Raw genomic sequence first — 22,896 nt, 5'->3', positions numbered from 1 at the left:
TTTATATCCCTCTTCAACAGCTGCTTGCTGTGACTTTAAACAACACTACTTAACCTCTGACTCTTATTTTGTCTTCTCTAAAATGGCAACAATTGTGTCTGGTCACAAGGTTATTGTGGGATTTGAAAGAAATGAAGTGTGTTAATATGATTGAAATACAGAAGGCCCTTGCTAGATTACGCTTTTGTTGCTGTTCTCTGACGGTCCCATTTCTTCACTGTAGGGGAGTAAGTGAGTTGGGCTGCCATATCTGTATTTCCTTTCAGCTGTACGATTTAAAATAATAATCTGAACTCTCCAATACATACACCTGCTCTGATTTAGAAAAGCTATCTACTGTGGTAGATATGATTTGAAATGATCACTAGGCACTTTACTGAGCACTTCCTGTATTCCAGATACTGTGCAAATGAGATGTAGGTATTATTGTACTATTCATTTTACAGAGGTACCAGACAAAACTTTCAGAAGTTATCCAAGAGCACACTGCTAATTGAGCAAGCCTGGTAAGTCACAGCCACAACCTCAGCCAAAACGAGGGGGAGCACTGGAGCTGGGTTGGCCCAGCAAAGTAGTCCTAAATTAGGGTGAGGGGATGGGCTTTGGTACTGCAACATCACCCAGTCACTGGACTCAGGTTGCCCCCCGGAAAGGGTGTGTGCCAGTGGGTAGAGGTGGCTCTCCTTCCTAACACAGAAGCTAAATGCCTGCTTCAGTCCTGAAGAGGGGGATTTGGGTGCTACACCCCAGCACCCATTCCAGGACACCATTCACCTGCCTGCACCAGCGTCCTAAAGGGTTCCAACCAACAAAAGGCCAGATTCAATTTCTTTTCGTTTGATTTGACCTCATTGTCCTGATACTTCCCAGAAAATGTAGTTGGTAGTCAAGAGTCACTGAACCTATTGAGAGCCATCCCCCAAGAGTGGACTTCCTCACGCAGATAGTACCCTTACTATGGGAAGGGGACGAGAGGGCGGAGTACTTCAGGCAGAAGGAACAGTTTGAGCATGGCCCTGAGAGAAACAACAGCATCCTTTCCCCAGAAGCTACAGAATAGCAAGTGCCTTCATCTAGCCAATATGGTGCCTTTGTGCGAATTTTTAGAAGGCCCTGTTCAGTTTAAATTCCTATGTTACTATACCATCTGTACACATTACTATTATTGCCTTGAACACAAGTACTTTTGTGTTGAGATATGGCGGAGATGAGGTTAGGGCTCCTGACAAGTTGCAAGTGCATCAAACCCTCTGTCCCTGTCTGTCGCACACCTGAATTACATCACGTACACCAAGTGGGCGTTGTCTCAGGCCACACCTTACTGGCTAGGTTGACGCCTTAACACGCCAGGGCAGCAGCCGTCTGCCAAATCAAACCATTTGCTAAACTTTTCTGAGCTTCGTGTTTTCTCATTTGCAAAATAGGGATAATCATAATTAACTCTCTAGATGATCACAGGAGATATATTGCGTTTGAAATTTTCCATCTTCCATATATAGGGGGTTATTAAAAGACACTGGGGCTGGGGAAACAAGGAAGAAGAATGATCTAAATCCAAGGGAGATCAGAGGAAGGCAAGGTTGTCTGTAAACACAAAACAGTCAAAACATATGTTAAAACTTATTTATACTATTTCTTCCCAGGTTTTTGCAAAGGGACTGCTACACAAGTTACATCTTGAAGTCGCGCGGAGGGCCTCCGGGTACCCTTTTGCCGGGACTACGCGGGCGGGGTCAGCACTCCCCATGAACCTCGGTTGCCACGGCAACTGCGCGGCGGCTCCCACGTAGTAGTAGTGCCCTCCCCCTCACGCCGTCACGCGTCTTCGCGCTTCCCCGCCTCCAGGCGCGCTGCGACGCTGGCTACTGGCTAGACGCCTCGGTCTCACTATCCTCACTCCATTCGCGGAGCCAATGGATGGGACCGCCAAGGATTTGTTCACGCGAGTCACACGATTCCGGCTAATGCAAGCACCAATCACAGCGCTGAGAAGGCGGGGTGGGAGACCTCGCAAGCCAATGACGCCAAAAGAAGCCGCCTTGCGCTCTTAGCTCCACCCTCTGGGCGGCAAGGTTGGGTCCGGAGCCTCAGCACCTGGTGGAGTCTGGGTGACGGTGGCCCGCAGTTCCCGTGCCGTTGTTCAGGTGAGGGGGCTGAGGAAGGCCGGTAGGCCAGGAAGGGGGAGCGAGCGGGCTCCGACCAGCTGCTGCGAGGTATTGAGGGGAGCGGGGTCGGCCGTGGATGCGATGCGCACTCGCAGGGCGCCAGTGCCCGCTGTGAGGACGGAAGGCACGGGGAACAGATGAAAGCGGTGTGAAGTCTCAAATGATGAAATTAGGCTGGGGCATGTTTCCTGCCCTTTAAGACTTTACAGCCATCCGAAGACGGGATATGTTAGGAGATGGTTCACGGGGTGAAGGAGGGATGAAAGTTTTACAAAGAGCAGAAGCACTGCTGGGGAGATGAGATCTCTTGCGGACGTGCAGTGGAGGTAGTGGGGCTGGGAAGGGTGTCTGAGAGAGGTCACTGAAGGATGAATAGGAGTTGGAAGGGGGATATTACCGACGAGGGAGTGCAGTGCCCCTTGCACGTGAAGTGTGAGAATACAGCGGAAAGGTGGGAGATGAGAGAGGTAAAGAGGGAAGGCCTGGCAGGGCCTGTTAAGCTTCGCTCAGGGCCTTGGTTTTTTATCTTTCAGGGATGCAGCCCCTTGACATTTTCTTAAAGAAGGGGGTTAACTCCGCTGTGTAGATAGATCCTGCCATTGTACCTTAAAGGCAGTGTTTAAAGGGGGCGAGCTTAGAGATTGGGCAACTCCAGCCAATGAGGGAACTGCTTGCTGCATTCGGGGCTCAGCTAAGGTGTATGGGCCAAACGACAGCCACTGGCCCACCGTGCTCAGCCAAACTTCAGTTTCCCAGAGAATCCACAGATAGCGATGTTTTCCCCCCTGAGGATGAAGGAGGCTTCCGGTCAATCAGGTTGCACAAGCAAAGGAAAGGGAAACTCCCTCTTTATTCCCCCTCCCCTCTCCTCTTTAATTCCTGCGGGTTTTTTTTTTTTTTTTTTTTTTTTTTTTTTTGGTTTTGTTCAGTTGGCAAAGATGTATGTATCCACTCTCCTTTCTTGTGTTGGGAGAGTGAACTCTGAATGTTAATTACACCAAGTCTCTTTAAGTTGGGTGCCAGTTTGAAGGCTTGACCTAGGCAGCAGAGGAGAGATCGGGAACATTGTTTCAGAGATGACACAGTAGATGATGGTGCGACCCAGCAAATAAGAGGATAGAATATTTGGGCAGAGTTACAGGGAGGAGTTGGTAAAACTTTTGGGCATGTTGAGTTTGATGGCCCTCTGAACTGTGTAATTGAAGATGGCCAGTAGTTTCAGATAATCAGAACCTAGAGTTTAAGAGAAAGGGCTAGGGATAGAAAGAGTATAGATATCAGCATGTTTAAAAGAATTTTTTTTAGTGTTTGTTTATTTTTGAGAGAGAGAGCATGAGCAGGGAAGAGGCAGAGAGAGAGAGAGAGATACAGAATCTGAAGTAGGTTCCAGGCTCCAAGCTGTCAGCACAGAGCCCAACGTGGGTCTCAAACTCACGAACTGTGAGATCGTGACCTGAGCCAAAGCCGGATGCTCAACCCACCAAGCCACCCAAGCGCCATGTATCAGCATATTTTTAAAACCGTTTAGATCATCCCAGGTACTCTGGAATAGTTAGAAGAGTAAGGAAAAGCATTACTGGGAAACTAACCTCAATTCTCAAGTCTTCCTTTCTCCAAAGCTGTGGCACAGACATTCTAAATCAGAAAGTGCTGTATCCTGTCTGGTCTCCTGGTTGAGTCTTTGGATCTGATGTGCCCTCCTTTTATCTTGTGAGTTAGGAGACTGAAGATACCTTGGTGTGAGTGGAGCTAGATTGCAAGTGGTTGAGTGAGTTGTGTGGGTGAGAGCAAAGCAGGGAAAGGCTTTTTGTTGATCTCTCCCTAGAGAAAAAAGCGGTTGGTTCAGAGAAGAAGGGAAGTGGGACACTGGCTTGAGGAAGGCGGGGATACAGGTTAGGAGGACTTTTCACAAGGAAGGAAGACTTTCTTGTGAGAGTAGGAGTATGAAAACATCGGAGTGTGTTTTCTCAACTTGAGGGAATGGACTCCGTGAAGAGGGAAAGATGAAAGGTAAGAAAGGATAAGTGACAGACACGTTCTTAAGGCAGGATAAGAAGATAACACCAGTCACTCCAAGAGGGTGAGTGAGAAAAGAGCAATGTCGAGGTTAGACCGGCCGGAATGTAAACGTAGTTCCATAGTACAAGTCATTTGAGAATGAGGAGCACAAGAGAACTAAGGATACAAAATGAATTCAGAGATCTGAGGAAGTTGGCTGAACTTTCCAGTATCCTCTGTGAGGAACAGAGAGAGGTCAGCGTTGGAAGTGGGGCACCATTAATAGTGCTTCTGGGATGCGTGGGTGGCTGTCCGTTGAGCGGCCAACTTTGGCTCAGGTCATGATCTTGTGGCCTGTGAGTTCAAGCCCTGCATTGGGCTTGGCTGACAGCTCAGAGCCTGGAGTCTACCTTGGATTCTGTGTCTCCCTCTCTCTCTGCCCCTAGCCTACTCAAGCTCTGTCTCTCTGTCTCAAAGGTAAATAAGTGTTTTAAAAAAAGAGAGAGAGAGAGAGAGTGAGCTTCTGGGGCACCTGGGTGGCTCAGTCGGTTAAGCATCCGACTTTGGCTCAGGTCATGATCTCATGGCTCATGAGTTCAAGCCCCGCGTCAGGCTCTGTGCTGACAACTCAGAGCCTGGAGACTGCTTCAGATTCTGTGTTGCCCTCTCTGTCTGCCCTTTCTCCACTCTTACTCTGTCTCTCTCTAAAAAATAAATAAACATTTTTTAAAAAGTGCTTCTGAGGCTTAATTTTAAAGTTATCCATCATAATTTGCAAATTAGAAACAACAGTGAATGTTTTTAGGAAAGTGACATTCTTTATAAGTTTTTCTTTTTTGATTTGGTGACCTGTTATGCTTATTTATTATATAGGTAAAGTAGATTCATGAGAAAATTATAATTGTAAAAAGGTATAAAATGGAACATAGAATTTTTCTCCTCTCCTCCCTCACTGCCCCCCCCTCCCCGCCACGTGTGCTCATGGACAAGAGTGTGCGTCTTTTACCTGTTGATCTCTTCCCCTAAAGGTCACCACTCTAAATTGTTCCCTGGATACCCTTCCATACATTCTGTGTGTGTGTGTGTGTGTGTGTGTGTGTGTGTGTGTGTGTGTGTGAGTGCGTGCAGATAGATGCTTAACCTTTTCACAGAAACACAAAGCAGGGACTCTTGTTTTGGGTATTAACTCTGCAACTTGCTGTTTCCTTTAACATTGTACCTTAGACTTCTTTCTGTGTAGAACATACACATTTTCCTTGTTTTTTTTAAGTGGCTGTATAAGTGCCTATGAAAGGACTTAGGGTTTATTTAATTCCTTTCTTGCTGATGGACTTATTTATGTTGTTTTTCTTTTTTCTTTGTTTTTGCTGCTATAAGCAATGCTTCCTTCAGTCTTCGTGTGACTGTCATTGTACACCTGAGTGAGAAGATTGCTGGGTCAAAGGGTATATTTATTTCGAATTGCGACAATATTGTGAATTTTTCTTCAAAGACCTACTAATAATGATGCCTGTTTCACCGGAGTGTTAACGTTACCAATATTGGCTCCTGAGCACATCGAAACTTTTGAAGATTTTTGGTTTAGGGTGTAGTTCTTTGAGTCGAACTGAGCTGCATATTTGTTTAGTGAACATTTGTATTTATTTTTCGATGAACCCCTTGGGAATGGCCTTTGTCATTTTTCTATTGTGTTTTTAGCCTTTTTCTAAAACAAACGGCAGCCTTTTGTCATAAGTGTTGGAAATATTTTTTCCAGTTTGTCATTTGATCTTTGGCTTTCCTTATAATTATTTATTCCTTAGTCAGAAGTATTCAGTTTTTATGTAGTCTTATTTGGCAGATGATTTCTTTATAGGTTTTCTTGCTTGTAAGTGACACTCGAACTCCATTATTGTTCATTGAAATTACAAGTTTTTCCAAGGACACCACACTGAAAAGTTTCTGTAAAGATACTTTGAAATTCTTTGTCCAGTGTTCTTTTTGATCCTGCTCTTGAAAGTTAACTTTTAAATCAGCATCTGCAAATGGACATGGTGATCCAGTAGTTGACTTTTTAATCACACGTTTAGGATTTGAGGATTGGTATTTCCTTAGCATTTGTTGTTTTTAAAATTATCAGAAGATGCATCTTAAAATTTACTTTGCTGGAGTTTCACTGTTTGGTTTATTTCTTTATTTGTGTATTTATTTTTACAGAATTCTTTCTGCAGAGATTTGAAAAATGGCAACAAATGAAAGCATCAGCATCTTTAGTTCAGCGTCCTTGGCTGTGGAGTATGTAGATTCACTTTTACCTGAGAACCCTCTACAAGAACCATTTAAAAATGCTTGGAACTATATGTTGAATAATTATACAAAGTTCCAGATTGCAACATGGGGGTCCTTGATAGTTCATGAGGCCCTTTATTTCTTGTTCTGTGTGCCTGGATTTTTGTTTCAGTTTATACCTTACATGAACAAGTACAAAATTCAGAAGGTGAGTGTGACAGACTTGCAATGGAATGTTGTCATTTATGCTGAATATTTTACAAGGAAATCTGACTTGGTTTTGAGAGACTCCAGATCAGGGCTGCCCAATGGAAAGTTGATGAAGGAACATACCTAATTTTATGTTTTCTGATAGAATACATAAAACGGTATGAAGAAATAAGGAAATTAACTTTAGTGTTGTACTTCCTTTAACACATTAAGTCTAAACTATTGTCATTTTAACAAGTAATTAGAATCTAAAGGTAGTTAATATTTTTTGTTCTTATTCTCACAATAAGACTTTGAAATTGACTGTATTTTTACATTCAATTTAGCGCATCTCAATTTAGCCATATCTAAACTGTTCAACAGCCACCCATTTCCAGTTCTATCACATTGGACAGCAGAGACCTGGATCATTATTGCTAATGTTTCAAGAATATTTTGTGAAATGTGCTTTCATTAGATGTGGCATTTTGTCTAATTTGGGCTTAGAAATTTTAATCTTTAAACTACCTGGAAAGGAAAGTTATGGGCATTTGTAGATAATTTGCAATTCACTCCTACCCCTGAGGTCTCAGCTGCTAAGTGTATGTTAATACCCTAAGATCTTGATTGGGGTTCTTAAAAGTCTTGTTTTTTCCTTAAGTAATACGGTGATGGTTGGACAGCATTCGTGTCACCCAAATGAGGAAGTCCTGCGGCTCCTAGTTTCTGGGTGTTTGTTTCAGTGCACTTGCGGTCCCACCGTGCATGACCACGCATCGAGATACACAATGCCTCTTCTCAGTTTCAATCACAGGGAGAATGCTGAGCTCTGCCAGTGTGGCAGCTAGACTGTGTCAGGGGTCCCGGCAAAGAATCTGGACTAGCTTATCAGAGATGTTTAATCAGCACTGGGCCAACCCCTGATGGTTTCTAATGCTTGCTGTGTACTTTTCTAAAAAGCCGTGCCACACTAAAACTCAAGGGCATGTGGTCTTGGTAGAACCTTTGAGAGTGTTCATGTGTGGAGACTACTCTGCGCTTACCAGGTGCCCGTCGGGTGGCAGGCAGCGCGCACATTCTCCCATCGGTCTGTGAGCCCCAGGGTCTCGCCCAGTGAGTTTCAGTTTACATGCTCACGCAAGGGCTGTCATTGATCCTGCCTGGGGATCCTGCAGGCCACCAGGCGACTAGACTCTGAGCCCAAGGAGGGAAGGACAGAGAGAAGGGACAAGAAGTGAAAAGGGACCCGCCCAAAGGGGAGTATCCTCTTACCCTAACTTAAGGACCGAAGTTCCAAAATACTTTTTGTAACAGGACCCACTTTGAAAGGCAGAGTTCCGTTTGGATGTCTTGAGTCCTCATGCATGTTTGGGGTGATTCTGACCAAAGCGTGTCTCCCCTTGATTTGTTTATAGGGCTGATTCCTGGTATGTCTGGCCAGGCCAAAATGTCCCTGTCCTGCCTTCTGCAGTTGACTCGCTGGTCGGAGGTGGTCACTCTTCCAGAGAGAGGAAGACCTTTTTCAGTCAGCACTTTATGAATGACGTTAAAATAAAAGGTGGCAGAAGACAGTACAAGGAATTGTCTGTCTTTACACAGAAATGGGAAGGCCGAGTAGTATGGCCTCACACTGTCTTGTCTTCCTTTGAGTTTCATAACCATTGAAATCCCTGCTTTGAGCTTGTTTGACACTAAAATGAACAGTGATGGTAAATCAGCCCAAGTTTGCACAAAATAGGATTTAAAAACAAGCAACAGAATCAGTGCGGTTAATTACAGGTTTATGCACTGTGGAGGCAGAGGCCCTGAGACCCTTGGGGGCACAGGGAGAAGCTGCCGGCAGTGAGGACAGCACGGACCGCGAGCCCGTTGGTGCGCGAGCCTGCCGGTGAGAGGAGGATTCACAGAAAGTCACACGGCTTCGTGGTTCTCTAGCGGCTTTCCTCAGGGATTCATACACTGAAAACATTCGATTGTCCTAATAATGGTGTTCCTTCATATTAGGATGAAGTTACACATAAAGTGTAAAATACGGTAAACCCTGATGTTCCACTAGGTGGGAGGTTTTGATTATTCAGTATCCTTTTTTCTTTTAATGTTTGTTTATTTTGAGAGCGAGCAAGCAAGGGGAAGGCCAGAGCGAGGAGAGAGAGAACTCCCAGCAGGCTCACCCCCTGAGCTACCCAGGAACCCCGTTGTTCATTATCTTTTAAACTAATTTATGTACACTTTAACCAAGTGATTTTTAAAAAGTTTTTAACATTTATTTAGTTTTGAGAGCTAGCATGAGCAAGGGAGGAGCAGACAGAGAGGGAGACACAGAATCTGAAGCAGGCTCCAGGCTCTGAGCTGTCAGCACAGACAGTTGGCTCAAACCCACGAACCAACTGAGCCGAAGTTGGACATCCAAACGACTGAGCCACCCAGGTGCCCCTAACCAAGTGATTTTATAGTTGACTGATTTGTGCATTAATTTCTGCAGCTAAATTAGGGTATCAGATTCAAGCTAGGATATTTAAAGTTTGTTAAACGGAATTTTTGAGGGAAAATTTGCCCAAGCCAAGCTCTTTAATTTATTTTGTCCCCAGTCACAGAGTGGAGGTTTGGAGTAGTGAGGTCAGATAATCTCAGAGTAGAGATAGCCAATTAATAATTATCTAATCCCTTCATTTTATTGTTGAGGAAACGGAGTTGTGAGCATGCGCGCCTCTCAGACCTGGTTAGCTAGTAAGGTGGCCCTGAGATTGGAGGCTGACTCTAGATTGGTTGCCAGTTGAATGTCTTTTCTTTTTTTGTTAGGGAAGATAAATAATTTTAAGAACAACAAAAAAGAGAATTTTAAGACCAGAACTGGAGACCTAGATTTTAGGAAGTCCTGGTTCAGGTCACTGCCCACGTGATCCTGGGCGAGGTAGCTGACCTCTTTGGGCTTCTGCTGCTGGCCAGTAGTTTTTGTACGTGGGATGTTATGGTTTAGTTAATGTTTGACTGGCAGCTGTCTGGATTTTTCAGTAATGACATTCAAAGCAAAGCAAAACCTACTCTATATTATCACCATCTTTTTGTGAAACCAGAAGCACCTTTTCTTATCTAACTGGAGCCCCTTAAATCGAATAAATTTAGATTTTAAAAAAAATATGGCTTGCTTAGCAAGTCGATATCCTGGTGAGGTTTTTTTGAACATTGTTACTACATTGATCTCACTTTTCTCGTTTTGACTTTCATCTCTGAACATCATCATCTGTGGGCAGTAGCTCTTCATTCTTTGGGAGCCACTGGGCTCGTTTCTGAAGTTCTTCCAGCTCAGAGAGTTATAAATCTTCATTGGATGTGACAAAAGTCCACTTATTTTGGAAATACATTTATTTCTGAGTCCCGCTGAATGGCTGGAGGCATCACTTCAACTCTGTCATCCGGGTTTCCCATTGTGGTCTGTGCAGCAGCAGGGAGGACCCGCCTGTGACCTCAGCATGACACATCTCTTCCCTGAAATTCCTGCCACCAGAAGGGAGGGCTCTGGGGGCAGCCGAGACCCAAGAGTGCGAACAGCACGGTGTGGGGTTTTTTCAGTTTATTTGTGACCTTTATGCCTGGGTTTTTCTGGGAACAGTTTCCTCACCTGTTTGAACTCGTGATCATGGTTGTCAAGACTTTTAGAAGGGGAGAGTACTTTGATTCCTGGCTCTTGCTTATTGTAACATAGTCACTGTAATATAAGATTAATTAAATAACGTAGAATTAACGTCACATAGAAACATTACAGAAATAGAATTCACTCTGATTTTCAGGTCTAGTTACTGATACATAATACTAAATATTGTGATTTTTCTCCCTAGGATAAGTCAGAAACATTGGAACGCCAGTGGAAATGTTTTAAAACGCTTCTCTTTAATCACTTTTGTATCCAGCTTCCTTTGATTTGTGGGACTTACTATTTTACAGAGTATTTTAATATTCCTTATGATTGGGAAAGAATGCCAAGATGGTATGTAGATAAAGATTTGATTTTGATACTCAGTCATGGTTTATTATCTAGTTAAAATATCGTTAATCTTGATCTTTTTTTCTTCATTTGGTTACTGTTTGTTCTAAACTGTAGAAGTAAATAAAGTATAGAAAAATAAACAGTAGAAACTTCAAATGTTCCCAATTTTTTGGTCTTTCTATATTTTAATGTAATATTTTATTGGGAAGTGATTTCTTACATCAGAGGTTTCAGTAGCACCTTTTATATGAGTGTGTACAGATCCATAGGCTTCAACCAAGAAAAACTTACATTTTAAGTCCAAAATGAATAAAAAGAAAAGAATAATTGTGAGAGTTATAAAAGTTGTATCCTTATAGACACACACATATAATCTGAGCACAAGTATTTGTGTTCAGATAACACTTATGTTTAGCTGTTTGCTCCTGACGTTCCCAAATATAGACATGTCGATATCTGGGTGTATACTTTTTCTTTGTAATATATGTTTAAGAGTTGTTGTGTATGTGATCATTTGTATATAAATTTTTTTTGCCCATTGCACTTATGTCCCTCTCTTTGGTGGAAAAAAAGTGATGATTTTAACTTTTAATAATCTCAGATTAAGTCCTTCGTCAGTATTACTCCTTTTCTAGAAGTTTTGGATTTTGTTTAACTCTGATTTTATACATGTGAAATTTATTTCAGGTTTGTTTTTTTTTTTTTAAGTAGCCTCTATGTGGGCTCAATATGGGGCTCAGACTCACAACCCGGAGATCAAGAGTCACATGTTCTACCTGCTGAACCAGACAGGCGCCCGTATACATGTGCATTTAAAAAAATTTTTTTAAATTTATTTTTGAGAGACAGCGTGAGCAGGGGAGGGCCAGAGAAGGAGGGAGACACAGAATCTGAAGCAGGCTTCAGGCTCTGAGCTGTCAGCACAGAACCTGACATGGGGCTCGAACCCACGAACCGCAAGATCATGACTTGAGCTGAAACCGGACGCTTAACTGACTGAGCTACCCAGGCGTCTCACATGTGCATTTTTAAAAAGTGAATTAGAATTGCTACAGCAGTCAACCTCTTTACCCCTTCTGAGATGGTATTCTATAGCCACATTGTCGTGGTAGCAATTTTGAGAATTTGTTGATCAGTGTATCCAGTTAGGAAGGTAGGTGGTTAGTGGGTATTTGGTTTCATGTATTCCCAAATAAAAGTACGTTATTTTATCCTCATTGCGTAAGTACGTTATTTTATACTCATTACAGTATTCTCATCTTAAAGGCATATGCTGCTGGTCAGATGCTTGGGCTGTGCGATGATTGAGGACACCTGGCACTATTTCCTGCACAGGCTCTTACATCACAAAAGACTGTACAAACACATTCATAAAGTGCATCATGAGTTTCAGGTATGTTAGAGTTATTTTTAATACTTTGTCTTAAATCTGAGGTTTTAAAAAATTGTCAGTGATGTTTTTATTTCCTTTTCTTTGGCATAAACATGTTAAGACCGTAAAACACACATACCCACACATGCACACATACAACCAGTTCTGTAAATTCCCAAGAAAACTGGTATATGAAATAGTTCAGTCTCTCATCTTTGAGGCCAGAGCACTGTCGTGTCACAGGTCATACATGGCAGATTAATAAAGGCCCTCGTAAGGTCATTTACATTGGATCCCCAAACCATGAACCTTCATCTTTAAACTTCTAAAACAATTACTCACTTGTTTGATTGACACATCTCCACCTCATTCTGACCCCCACAGAAACTGAGTTGATCAGAACTGCTTTCATGTACTTGGTCAAACTGGTTATGTCTGTGTGTCCCACACTGATCTTGATTCCATGGGATGCTAAATCAAGTGTGCCTTTCTGGGCAAAACAAATTCAAATGCATAAACCAAAATTAGAGTTTAAGTTGTTTAATGTTTTTATCTAAAACCATTAAAGGCAGTTATTAAGTTTTTATTGAGGATATCTTTAGACCTTTTGACGTTTGGTAGAAACAAAAAAGATGTTTGCTTTGTTTTACTTACCTTTGAGAGAGAAAGAGCATGCACCTGGGAGCATGAACGAGCAGGGGAGGGGCAAGAAGAAAGGGAGAGAGAATCCCAAGCAGGCCACGCACTGTCAGCACAGAGCCCAGTGGGTGGCTCAAACTCATGAACTGTGAAGTCATGACCTGAGCTGAAATCAAGAGATGGACACTTAACTGACTGAGCCACCCACGTGCCCCACAAAAAGATCTTTTTATTGAGAATGACTGCTATTGCTTATGTATCTTCAGCTAGATTATCATTACATAAAGAAACAATATAATTTTATAAAACTATGTGCATAAATAAATTAGAATATATGTATTACTCATGGTTCCCCAGAGAAGCAAAATCAATAGGAGATGCACACACACAGACTGATTTTAGAAAATTGGCTCATGTGACTGTGGGGCCTGGTGAGTCTGAAATGTGTAGGACAGACCACAAGGCGGAAACATGAGCAGGGTTTCTCGATGTCAGTCTTGAGAAGGCTTTCTTCCTCGAGAAACCTCAGTCTTTGCTTTTAAGGCCTTCAACTGATTGGATAAAGAGCACTTGCATTATGGAGAATGAGAATAATCTCCTTTACTCTAAGTCTCCTCATTTAAATGTTAGGCATATCAAAAAAGCGCTTTCACAGTGGTATCCAGACTGGTGTTTGGCCAGTCAAACCTTCGGTGCTGCAGCCTAGCTAAGCTGACGTAGAAGATTAACAGTCACCACACACTGAGTCATTCTTCTCTACTTCTTTTAGGCTCCATTTGGAATGGAAGCTGAATATGCACATCCCTTGGAAACGCTGATTCTCGGCACTGGATTTTTTATTGGAATCCTGCTTTTAACTGATCATGTCATTCTTCTTTGGGTATGGGTAGCCTTTCGTCTGTTGGAAACTATCGATGTCCATAGGTGAGCTATGGTTTCTATTCAGATATAAGGTATCATAAAATATATCTTTGTTTTCATGGTCCTAAGATTCTCTCTCTAAGCAGATGAGTAGGACAAATTAGTTTTGGTATTTTTACTTAAAACAAGAGAACATAATCATTGGATAGACATTTTTGTATATTCCTGTCTTCGGCAGTTGTCATTTTTACAGTTAGAATATATTCATGTATCACTCGGTCAAGTGAAATAAAACTTTGGTTGATGCTGCCAAACTGCCTTCCAAAAGTGCCCCTGTTTACCTTCCCAGGAGGAGCGTGCACCCGCCACCACGCTAGGTAGACGCAGTCTTTTTACTCTGTGTCCTTAAGAGAACAGAAGAGTTTTCAGTGAAGTGATTTGCATTTCTTCAGGGACTTGCGAGGCTGTGCATCTGGGTGTGCTCACCGATCTCTGTGTTCTGTCGTCTTTGAACAACCCTGTCCTTCACCCATTTTTGTTAGGTTACATGTCTCATTACCTCTTGGGTCATGTTAGCCTTGTTTGTTACATTATGTTTTGATTTTTTAGAATATTTTTTTTATTTTGAGAGAGAAAGAATTCCAAGCAGGCTCCATGCTGTCAGCACAGAACCCGTTGCGTGGCTCAATCTCATGAAGCATGAGATCATGACCTGAGCCGAAATAAAAAGTCGGACACTTAACCGACTGAGCCACCCAGGAGTCTCCGATAGGTCCTTTCCTTTAACTTTTCCTAAAGGACACATACTTTTATGGGCATTACAAACGGTGAAAAAACTCCCCTGAAACAAAGAAAAATAATTCTTGAAAGTCTATGTGTAAAGATTCATAACTATAACCCCTCTCTTTGATCCCACGATATATGAAATTAAGTCCCAAAGATCTATCAAGGTTTTTATTTTAATTTCTTAAAATGGTTTCTAGAATATGTACCCTTTTTCTGTGAGCTTTTGTCTTTTGTAAACCTGTCAGAAATAAAGTGACTTAGGTGACATAGAATGTTACTTGAATCAGTTAACAGGCCGATGACAATCAATGAAAATGTCAGTTATCTGAAGGATATTTATTTCCTTCATAATCCTTATCATTTTTATTTCAGCGGTTATGACATTCCTTTCAACCCTTTACATCTGATCCCTTTCTACGCTGGCTCTCGCCATCATGATTTCCACCACATGAACTTCATCGGAAACTACGCTTCAACATTTACGTGGTGGGATAGGATTTTTGGAACAGACTCTCAATATATTGCCTACACTGAAAAGATGAAGAAGGCTGCAAAAAAGACTGAGTAAATAAATATCTCATCTAAACCTTCCTGAAGATACACTTTCCTGAATCGAAGCGAGTAGCTAACATTGCTTCTGCGGAGCAGAAATAAACATGCGTCTTGGCTGCCAAGTGGTACAAGGACCATTAACGAACTTTAATTATCTTCCTACTGGGAACTTTTTCTACTCTACATAGTTCTGTGTGTGTAGAAATAAGTAAATAGATACTGAAAGACGGTTTTCATGAGGAAGTTTCAAAGGCCACGTTGCTAACCTTATGGAAAGATTTGAAGTAATGGAAGAAGTATTAATAATCTATGTCTTTCCCCCATAACACCATAGTCCTGAGGTGGAAATTGGTCTTTAAAATCTTTTAAATCTATGGTGGCCATTTCAGAAACTCTTAGCAGGGTGTTGGCCTCATAATGAACTTCACACATATTTTAGAATTTGCCTAAACATCAGAGTGTCGTGGGTTGGACCACATCAGGTGACAGCGTGAGGGAGGCTGGCGAGCCCGGAAGAGCCCGCACCCAGGACCTCCGCTCTTGGCCTCCTCCGCTGACCCGTGTGGGGTGACGCTCTCTCTTTGAGAAATCCTTTTGGATTGCAGAATACTTCTGGTATCCATTAATGAAGGCATTTCTGAATTATAAGTGGAATATTTTAGTCTAAAGGTTTTCGGGTTACTTGAATTTTTAAAAGAATTGAGCTTTATTTCTCCTGTTTACCCTCTCATTTTTGTAGATCAAGTAATTGTATCTTGGAACATTGTGGACTGACTTGCTGTATTTGCACTTTCAACTATTAAAATAAATGTGATTTTTTTGGTCTGATTATCTGGTTTCCAATTTTGAGCATCAGTTGTCATTTTTTATGCTTATAAGGAAAAGTACAGAAACCATTAAATTATTAAGTTTTACAATAAAAGGAATAATTCTACTTCTTTAAGTGCCTCATTTGCTGAACTTTTTTGGCAGTTTCACGACGTATTTATAAGGCTATGGTTGTGGGCAATCCCATTGAGCTAATAAGGTGGAGGATATTGAGAGAACTCTTTTCTCTGCTTTGAAGATGTCTGTTTTCTGTGCAGGCAGAAGAATAGAGCTAAACTCCAAAAGAGCTGATTTAATCTCATACCTAGATTCCAACTCAAGAGTTGATAATTCTATCAAATTGTTATTTTTAATATGGAGCCATTTTCTGGTAAGTTTCTTTTCCTTCTTTTGAAAACCTACAGTAAGGAGATTCAAATAAGGATTCAGGAAGTTGAACTGACTACATTTTCTCATTTGTACCTAGTCCATATGACCCTTTTCATTCTTTCTATCGCTTCCCCTTCCTGTGTGGGTGTGGGTGTGCTGTTTAGATATCTATAGGAATTTTTATTCTCTACCTTTTGCTCTTTAATACTCATGGGACGCATAGACGGCTTCATTAGTGAAGGATGACTCTGTAGGTGGGGGGAGGGTGACACCTACTGTTGGAAATGGTGCTAAACAACTTGGTTCACTTGATTCATTCTTTTCATGCTAGTTAACTTACTGAGCACTTAGTGTATACCTTGACTTTTGTCATGAGCAGAATGAATGAGTCTCTGAGGCAAATGCCATTCTCTCCATTTCTGTATGAGGGCATTGTCGGAGAGGTCAAGTGACTCAAGATCACAGGGCTAGCCTTTGACTTCAGAAGCCATGCTTGTGCCTACTCTGTTCACTGCGCTGGAGACTTGCATCTTCTGTAAAAATCTCAGGGGATGGGTCTCCAAAATTTTCCTTTGTCACTGTGTATAGTCTTTGGAGAAGAAAGTTCTAAACCAGTAGCTTCCGAGAAAGCAAGGCTCATGCCCAGGACTTTCATACAAATATATTTTAATATGATATACTGGCCAAACCTCTTAAAATTCCCTGGATTAAACTACCTCCTCTCTGTTAGCACACTATCTCTTCTCTGTTGGCACTTAACAGTGATACGAAAATGAAACAAATATGAAGACTAGAGTACAAATACAATACATAGCTCTTCTACTCCAGAAAATAACAAAATCTTCTGTTTCTTGGGTTGTCTATTTTGGATTTTCCCAAAAGTAAAGGTAGTGGTAATGAATTGGTAATTTGAAAGCTTAAGGTTAATATTGTAGCAAAATGAATGTTAGAGTTACATCTATGTTATCACAATGAACTAGTATTTTACTCTTCTACATATTCTGGTGAAAGACATTTAGACCTTTAAAAAAGCCTGGGTTTGCAGTATGTCCCAAGACCTCCCCTGTCCTGCATCTCCCGGTTCTTAGGCTCTTACGTAAAGCCCAGGGCTGTTAAATCCATGTTCAAGTCCCATATGACCCCAGCTGGAGAAAGACTGTATAAACCATTCATGAGCCAACGGGTCAGAGGGTTGTATGTTCATCTCTGAGGATTTAGCTCCTAATCCACTCTTCCAAAAGATTATCATCTCTGCCAATATTTAGAAGAGTGATGTGCCATCGGTCACATGAATGGCAGGGGACTGTCAAATGCTGACATTCTTCCATAAAAATCACTGGAGGACCATTTGAAATGTCTTTAGGGTACTGTTGAAGTCTACATGTCAAGAGGAAGGGGGTGTGGGAGACCACAATGCAATAAATGAAATTACCTTAAAACTACTAGGAAAATAAGCAAAACTCAGGGGGCAGATGCATGCTCACCGTGTACGGACAGGAAAGGGCCGGTGAGAGGAGAAGCACAGGATAAGTACACAGGAGCTGCTCGCTCACGGGGACTGAACCCAGCACTGCAGGACGGTAACAGGAAAGACAAAGCCACAGATGCCCAAACAGCAGGTCTCACTCCTTTGCTCCAGGGTAACTGATTTCACTTCCTGGAAAGCCTTCTCCTCTTCCTCTAAACCCAATTCCTCATCTACAAAATGAAGATAATAATAATTCATAGGAGCTTTGTGAAGATTAGGTAGGTCTTATTCCCACTTCAGGTGACAGCAATCTCCCCATTCTTCCCACTGTAGGTCCTCTGTCACTCAGCACAGGCTACAATGTGTTGCTACCTCTTTTTAGCCAAAGTTCCCTATTTTGCAGTATGTGCTTCTGTACCTTTGCTCATGCTAATCTCTCACCCTGAAACAGAGGCCCACTGAGGGTTATCAATATGGTCAAAGGCATGCAGGTCATGAGCGGCTACCGTGCCTGTAGAGCTGGGATTTTCTGTCCTATTTTCTGTATTGCCCTCCCCCCATCCTTTGTTTATCTGATGTGATGGATGCCTCCTATATTACAGGAGTTTAAGAAATATCTACTGATTAAAAGAAGAGGAGAGCACGTAACAGCATCTTAATGTAGGATTTGGCAATCATGCTGCCATTTTAATGATCAACTGAGAAAGTCTTAAGTAATAATGGCAAATGGTGGGGAGAGACGAGAGGGCAAAGGGGGGCGCCCCTTGAAGCACACGGCAAAGGTGAACCTCTGCATCGGGGCTGCCTACATCGGTCAAAGTCTGGCCACACTTTAATGCTTTGGCAGCTTAGAATTTGACTTCATTAATGTAGATTCCTACGGAGTATGCAGCTTGATACGTTTAGAGGGCATGCATGTCTGTTGAGTTGGCAAAAGACTGTGTCCACCTTATAAAGAAAATTTTAAATTTTGTTTAACCTTTTTGCAGATCTGAATGAGCCTTCTTGTACCCTGTGAAGATGCAGCGAGCTTTCTTTTGCTATAAAATAATTCATCTGCTAGTAACAGAAGAAGTAGAGAGTAAGAAGTAAGAATAGGGCATTGGCATCTACGTGAGTAGATGACGCACCGTTAGCATACAGAGTAGCCGTTGGAACTACTCAGCTCTTATACATCCTTATCAAGGGAAGATGATCCATAGTTGGAAAAAGGAGCAAGATTGCCCTGCTAGGATTGAGAATTGAATCCCAGGAGACAGGAGGATATATTTAATCAAGTGCCTAATAGCTTTAAATGCACTTTGAAAGTTCCAAGTTCCTGGGGTCGGGGGGAGATGAAGAATTTGCAAATATGATTGTGAAACCATTTTAGATAACTAGGCAGAAAGTGAATCTTTTCAGCCAGAATCTTTTTCTGTAGGTTGGGTTCAGTTTCTCCAGAGAAGACTGTTTCAATCTCTGGGGAAAAATATATCTTGATGCCCAGATTCATTCTGGGAATCAATTCTGGAAAGAGGCTTAGGATCGATGGTTCAGGAGGTAACCTTTCACAGATTCCATCTGTTCTCAGCCTCATGTCCACCTGATCCATGGCCTCCTCAGTATCTAGAAATACCCTCACCTCTTCTGTTCAACTGCTACTCATTTCTGATGATCATTTTCTAACCTCTTCTCTTCTGGTCAGACATGGGTACTTCTCTGAAGTACTTTTACAACACTTGACTGTGACTTCTCCTATCACAGATCTTAGCACACTGGACGTGGGCTGGTCTGTATCTCCCAGTACACGCAGGGATTGTCAAAGTGTTGATCTTACCCATAGTAGCCATCCCAGTTCTTACACAAAGTCTGGGTGTTCTAGGAATGCTAAATAAAATTAAAATACAACCATTTTGGACTGAAACCAGAATACACTGACAAACGCTTCTTAAAAAATGATTTCATTGTAAATATTTATTAAGTGGATGAATGTTTAATCAATCATTGTGGACCCAACTCAATGGAAACACTTGGCAGTGACCTGATAAATAAATTGAGACAGAGAGGAAAAGAGAAAGAGAGAGAGAGAGAGAGAGAGACAGAGAGAGAGAGAGAGAGAGAACAGCAGTGTATAAAACTCCATTAACATGCGTTCTGTTAGACCAGAACTACCTGGATTCCGAAACCAGACAATAACATCAAAATAAAGAAAAACTACAGATTAATATTCCTGATGAGTATTATGCACAAATTCATAAGAAAATACTAGCAAACCAAATCAATTATGATACAAAAAGGATTATACATTGTCAGGTGGGATTTAGCTCAGAAATATTAAGTTCATTTTGTTCTTGTTTTTAATATATACTTTTCAGGTGTACAGTTTTATGATTTGACATCTGTGTCCACCTCAAAGTAATCATCCCCACAAATGCCATTACCATCCAGCACCATACAGTTGACCCCCCTCTTGGTAACCAGTAGTCTGTTCTTTGTATCTATAAATGTGCTTCTGGGCTCTCAATTTCTGTTCCATTGGTTATATCAAAACCAGACAGTTTTGATTACTATAGCTTTGAGGTATAGTTTGAAATCAGGAAGAGTGATATCTTTAGTTTTCTTCTTTTTCAAGATTGGTTTGACTACTCAGGATCTTTTGTAGTTGCATGAAAATTTTTGATTTGTTCTAGTTCTGTGAAGTATACTATTGAAATTTCAATAGATATGACATGGAATATATAGATTGACTTAGGTAATATGGACATTTTAGCAATGTTCTTCCAGTCCATGAGCACTTCCATATCTTTCCATTTCTTTGTGTCTTTTTCAGTTTTTTTCATCAGTGTCTTTTATCTTGTATTTTCTTAATGTGATGTATTATGCTGATTGATTTGCAGATGTTGAACCATCCTTGCATCCCTGGAATAAATCCCACTTGATATAATCAATATAATCATATAATCAACCCTTTAAATATCTTTCCATTTATTTGTGTCTTTTAAAATTTTCTTCATCAAGGATTCAGTGTGCTAATATTTTGTTGAGGATTATCTCATCTATATTAATTAGGTATATTGACCTGTAATTTTCTCTTGTTGTTGCATTTTTGTCTGTTTTTGGTATCAGGGTAATGCTGGCCATGTAAAATGTGTTTGTAAGCTTTCTCTTCTCTTTAATTTTTTTGGAAGAGTTTGAGAAATACAGGTATTAACTCTCCTTTAAATATTTGGTAGAGTTCAACTGTGAAGAAACTTTTCTACTGGATATGTCTCCCCTGGCAAAGGAAACAAAAGCAAAAATAAGCAAATGGGACTCTAGCAGACTAAAAAGCTTTTGCATCGCCAAGGAAACCATCAACAAAATGAAAAGGTAGCCTAGTGAATGGGAGAAGGTATTCACAAATGATATATGTAATAAGGGGTTAACATTAAAAATATATAGAGAAATCATACAAACTCAACACCAAAAAACCAAATAATCCAATTATGAAATGGGCAGAGGACCTGAATGGACATCTTACCAAAGAAGACATATAGATGGCTGATGGGTACATGGAAAGATGCTCACCATCACTAACCATCAGGGAAATGCACATCAAGACCACAATGAGGTGTCACCTCACACCTGTCAGAATGGCTGTTATTAAAAAGACAAGGGATAACAAACACTGGCAAGGACATGGAGAAAAGGGACCCTCATGCACAAAACCTTTAAGAAATCAAGTTTCAACTTGATTGGAAGTTTTACATGAAAATTATGTTTATCAGCCATTTTATCAGTATTTCTTATTTTGTTTAAATGAGCCATGTTTCATTTTTGCAGCATCTCTTATAACACTTCACATATGAAGCGATTTTCCTGTTGTCAGGAGTGTTATGCTGGATTGAAAACATAAAACAGTTCTGGAACTAGATGGTCCAGGTGGCTATTCCCTTGGAATTTAGTTACCAAAGCAAATGATCTTCTTAAGTCTTGTTCATGCGGCCCTAGTTTATTTTTACCATTTAATCCAAGAGCAGTCTATAGCCATTGCTTACCTACTGCACTAAGCTTACATATTAGAATTTCCTTTTTTTAAAATTTTTTAATGTTTTATTCAGTTTTGAGAGAGAGAGAGACAGTGCTAGCAGGGGAGGGTCCGAGAGAGAGGGAGACACAGAATCCGAAGCAGACTCCAGGCTCTGAGCTGTCAGCACAGAGCCGGATGCGGGGCTCAAACCCACGAATGGTATGATCATGGCCCAAGCCGAAGTCGGAGGCTTAACCAGGTGAGCCACCTAGGCACCCCAGGAATTTCTTACAGAAGACTGTGAGGATTGAGTAAGAATGATTTTCTTTCTTTTTAATTTTTTCAATGTTCATTACTTTGAGAAAGAGACACACACAAAGCATGCGCAGAAGAAAGGCAGAGAGAGAGGGAGACACAGAATCGCAAGCAGGCCTCAGCTCTGAACCGTCAGCAGAGCTCAAATTGGGTCTCAGAGATCATGACCTAAGCCAAAGCTGAATACCCAACCAACCGAGCCACCCAAGAATGGTTCTCTAAAGCACTAATTCAGTGTAGTGAGGACAAGTCACAAGACGACAAAATACTCTGAAACTTCACTGTTCTGCGACTTAACCATTAAAAAATATTCCTTTCTAATATGACCACATGTTGCCACAGGTTTAATTGCTGATAGCCTGAAGAGTCCCAGACTCGGCGATGACTTCCATCTGATTCTGAAAGCTGCTGTCTTCCAGAAACAAGGATCAAGCTAGAAAAAAGTAACAACAACAACAACAAAAATCTTGACCTTTACTTAGACAATGAACATTATTTATTTATTAAAAAAATTTTTTTACATTTATTTATTTTTGAGAGAGTGAGACAGAGCGCAAGCAGAGGAGGGGCAGAGAGAGAAGGAAGCACAGAATCTGAAGCAGGCTCCACACTCTGGGCAAACGTTCAGCACAGAGCCTGACACGGGGCTCGAACCCATGAACTGTGAGAACTGTGAGAACTGTGAGAACTGTGAGAACCGACCTGACCGAAGTCAGATGCTTAACTGATTGAGCCACGCAGGGGCCCCAACAATTAACATTATTTAAAGGCACAACTCCCTAGTTTCTAGTCTATGAAGTCTTATATAAAGCCTGAAAACACAGATAATATTATTTAATTTTTATTACAGATTGGATATGTTTTTGATGATAATGTATTTCTAGTCTTTATAGATACTCTGTTGGAGGTTTTACTTGATAAAAAAAATTGTAGTTGTAACCTACCATAATGCCCCATTTTCCTCTCTCCAGGGATTGGCCCGAGATAGGCACCTAACAGAAGTCTGCCAGCTGATCTTTCTTAGGGAATGTATGTATGGGCATTGACAGAGTGCTGAAAGGGTCTGCAGAAATCCCTGTGGAAGTCCTTCTCCCTGGGAAGCAAGGGACGGGA

At 41.3% G+C, this 22,896-nt stretch overlaps 1 protein-coding gene across 1 annotated transcript; it reads left to right on the top strand.

Annotated features, from left to right (window-relative positions):
• The first annotated feature begins 2,058 nt into the window (after positions 1 to 2,058).
• Positions 2,059 to 15,753, top strand: MSMO1 (methylsterol monooxygenase 1). Its single transcript, XM_029939168.1, has 6 exons — positions 2,059 to 2,144; positions 6,360 to 6,639; positions 10,457 to 10,605; positions 11,872 to 11,998; positions 13,386 to 13,540; positions 14,636 to 15,753. Exons 2-6 carry the CDS (start codon positions 6,385 to 6,387, stop codon positions 14,829 to 14,831), a joined length of 882 nt encoding a protein of 293 aa, XP_029795028.1. The 5' UTR covers positions 2,059 to 2,144; positions 6,360 to 6,384; the 3' UTR covers positions 14,832 to 15,753.
• The last annotated feature ends 7,143 nt before the right edge of the window (positions 15,754 to 22,896 follow it).

This window comes from Suricata suricatta, chromosome 1 (genome assembly GCF_006229205.1).
Source record: "Suricata suricatta isolate VVHF042 chromosome 1, meerkat_22Aug2017_6uvM2_HiC, whole genome shotgun sequence".
NCBI lineage: Eukaryota > Metazoa > Chordata > Mammalia > Carnivora > Herpestidae > Suricata > Suricata suricatta.
The sequence above is the reverse complement of the archived record's forward strand: the minus strand, read 5'-3'. Positions and strand labels throughout refer to the sequence as shown.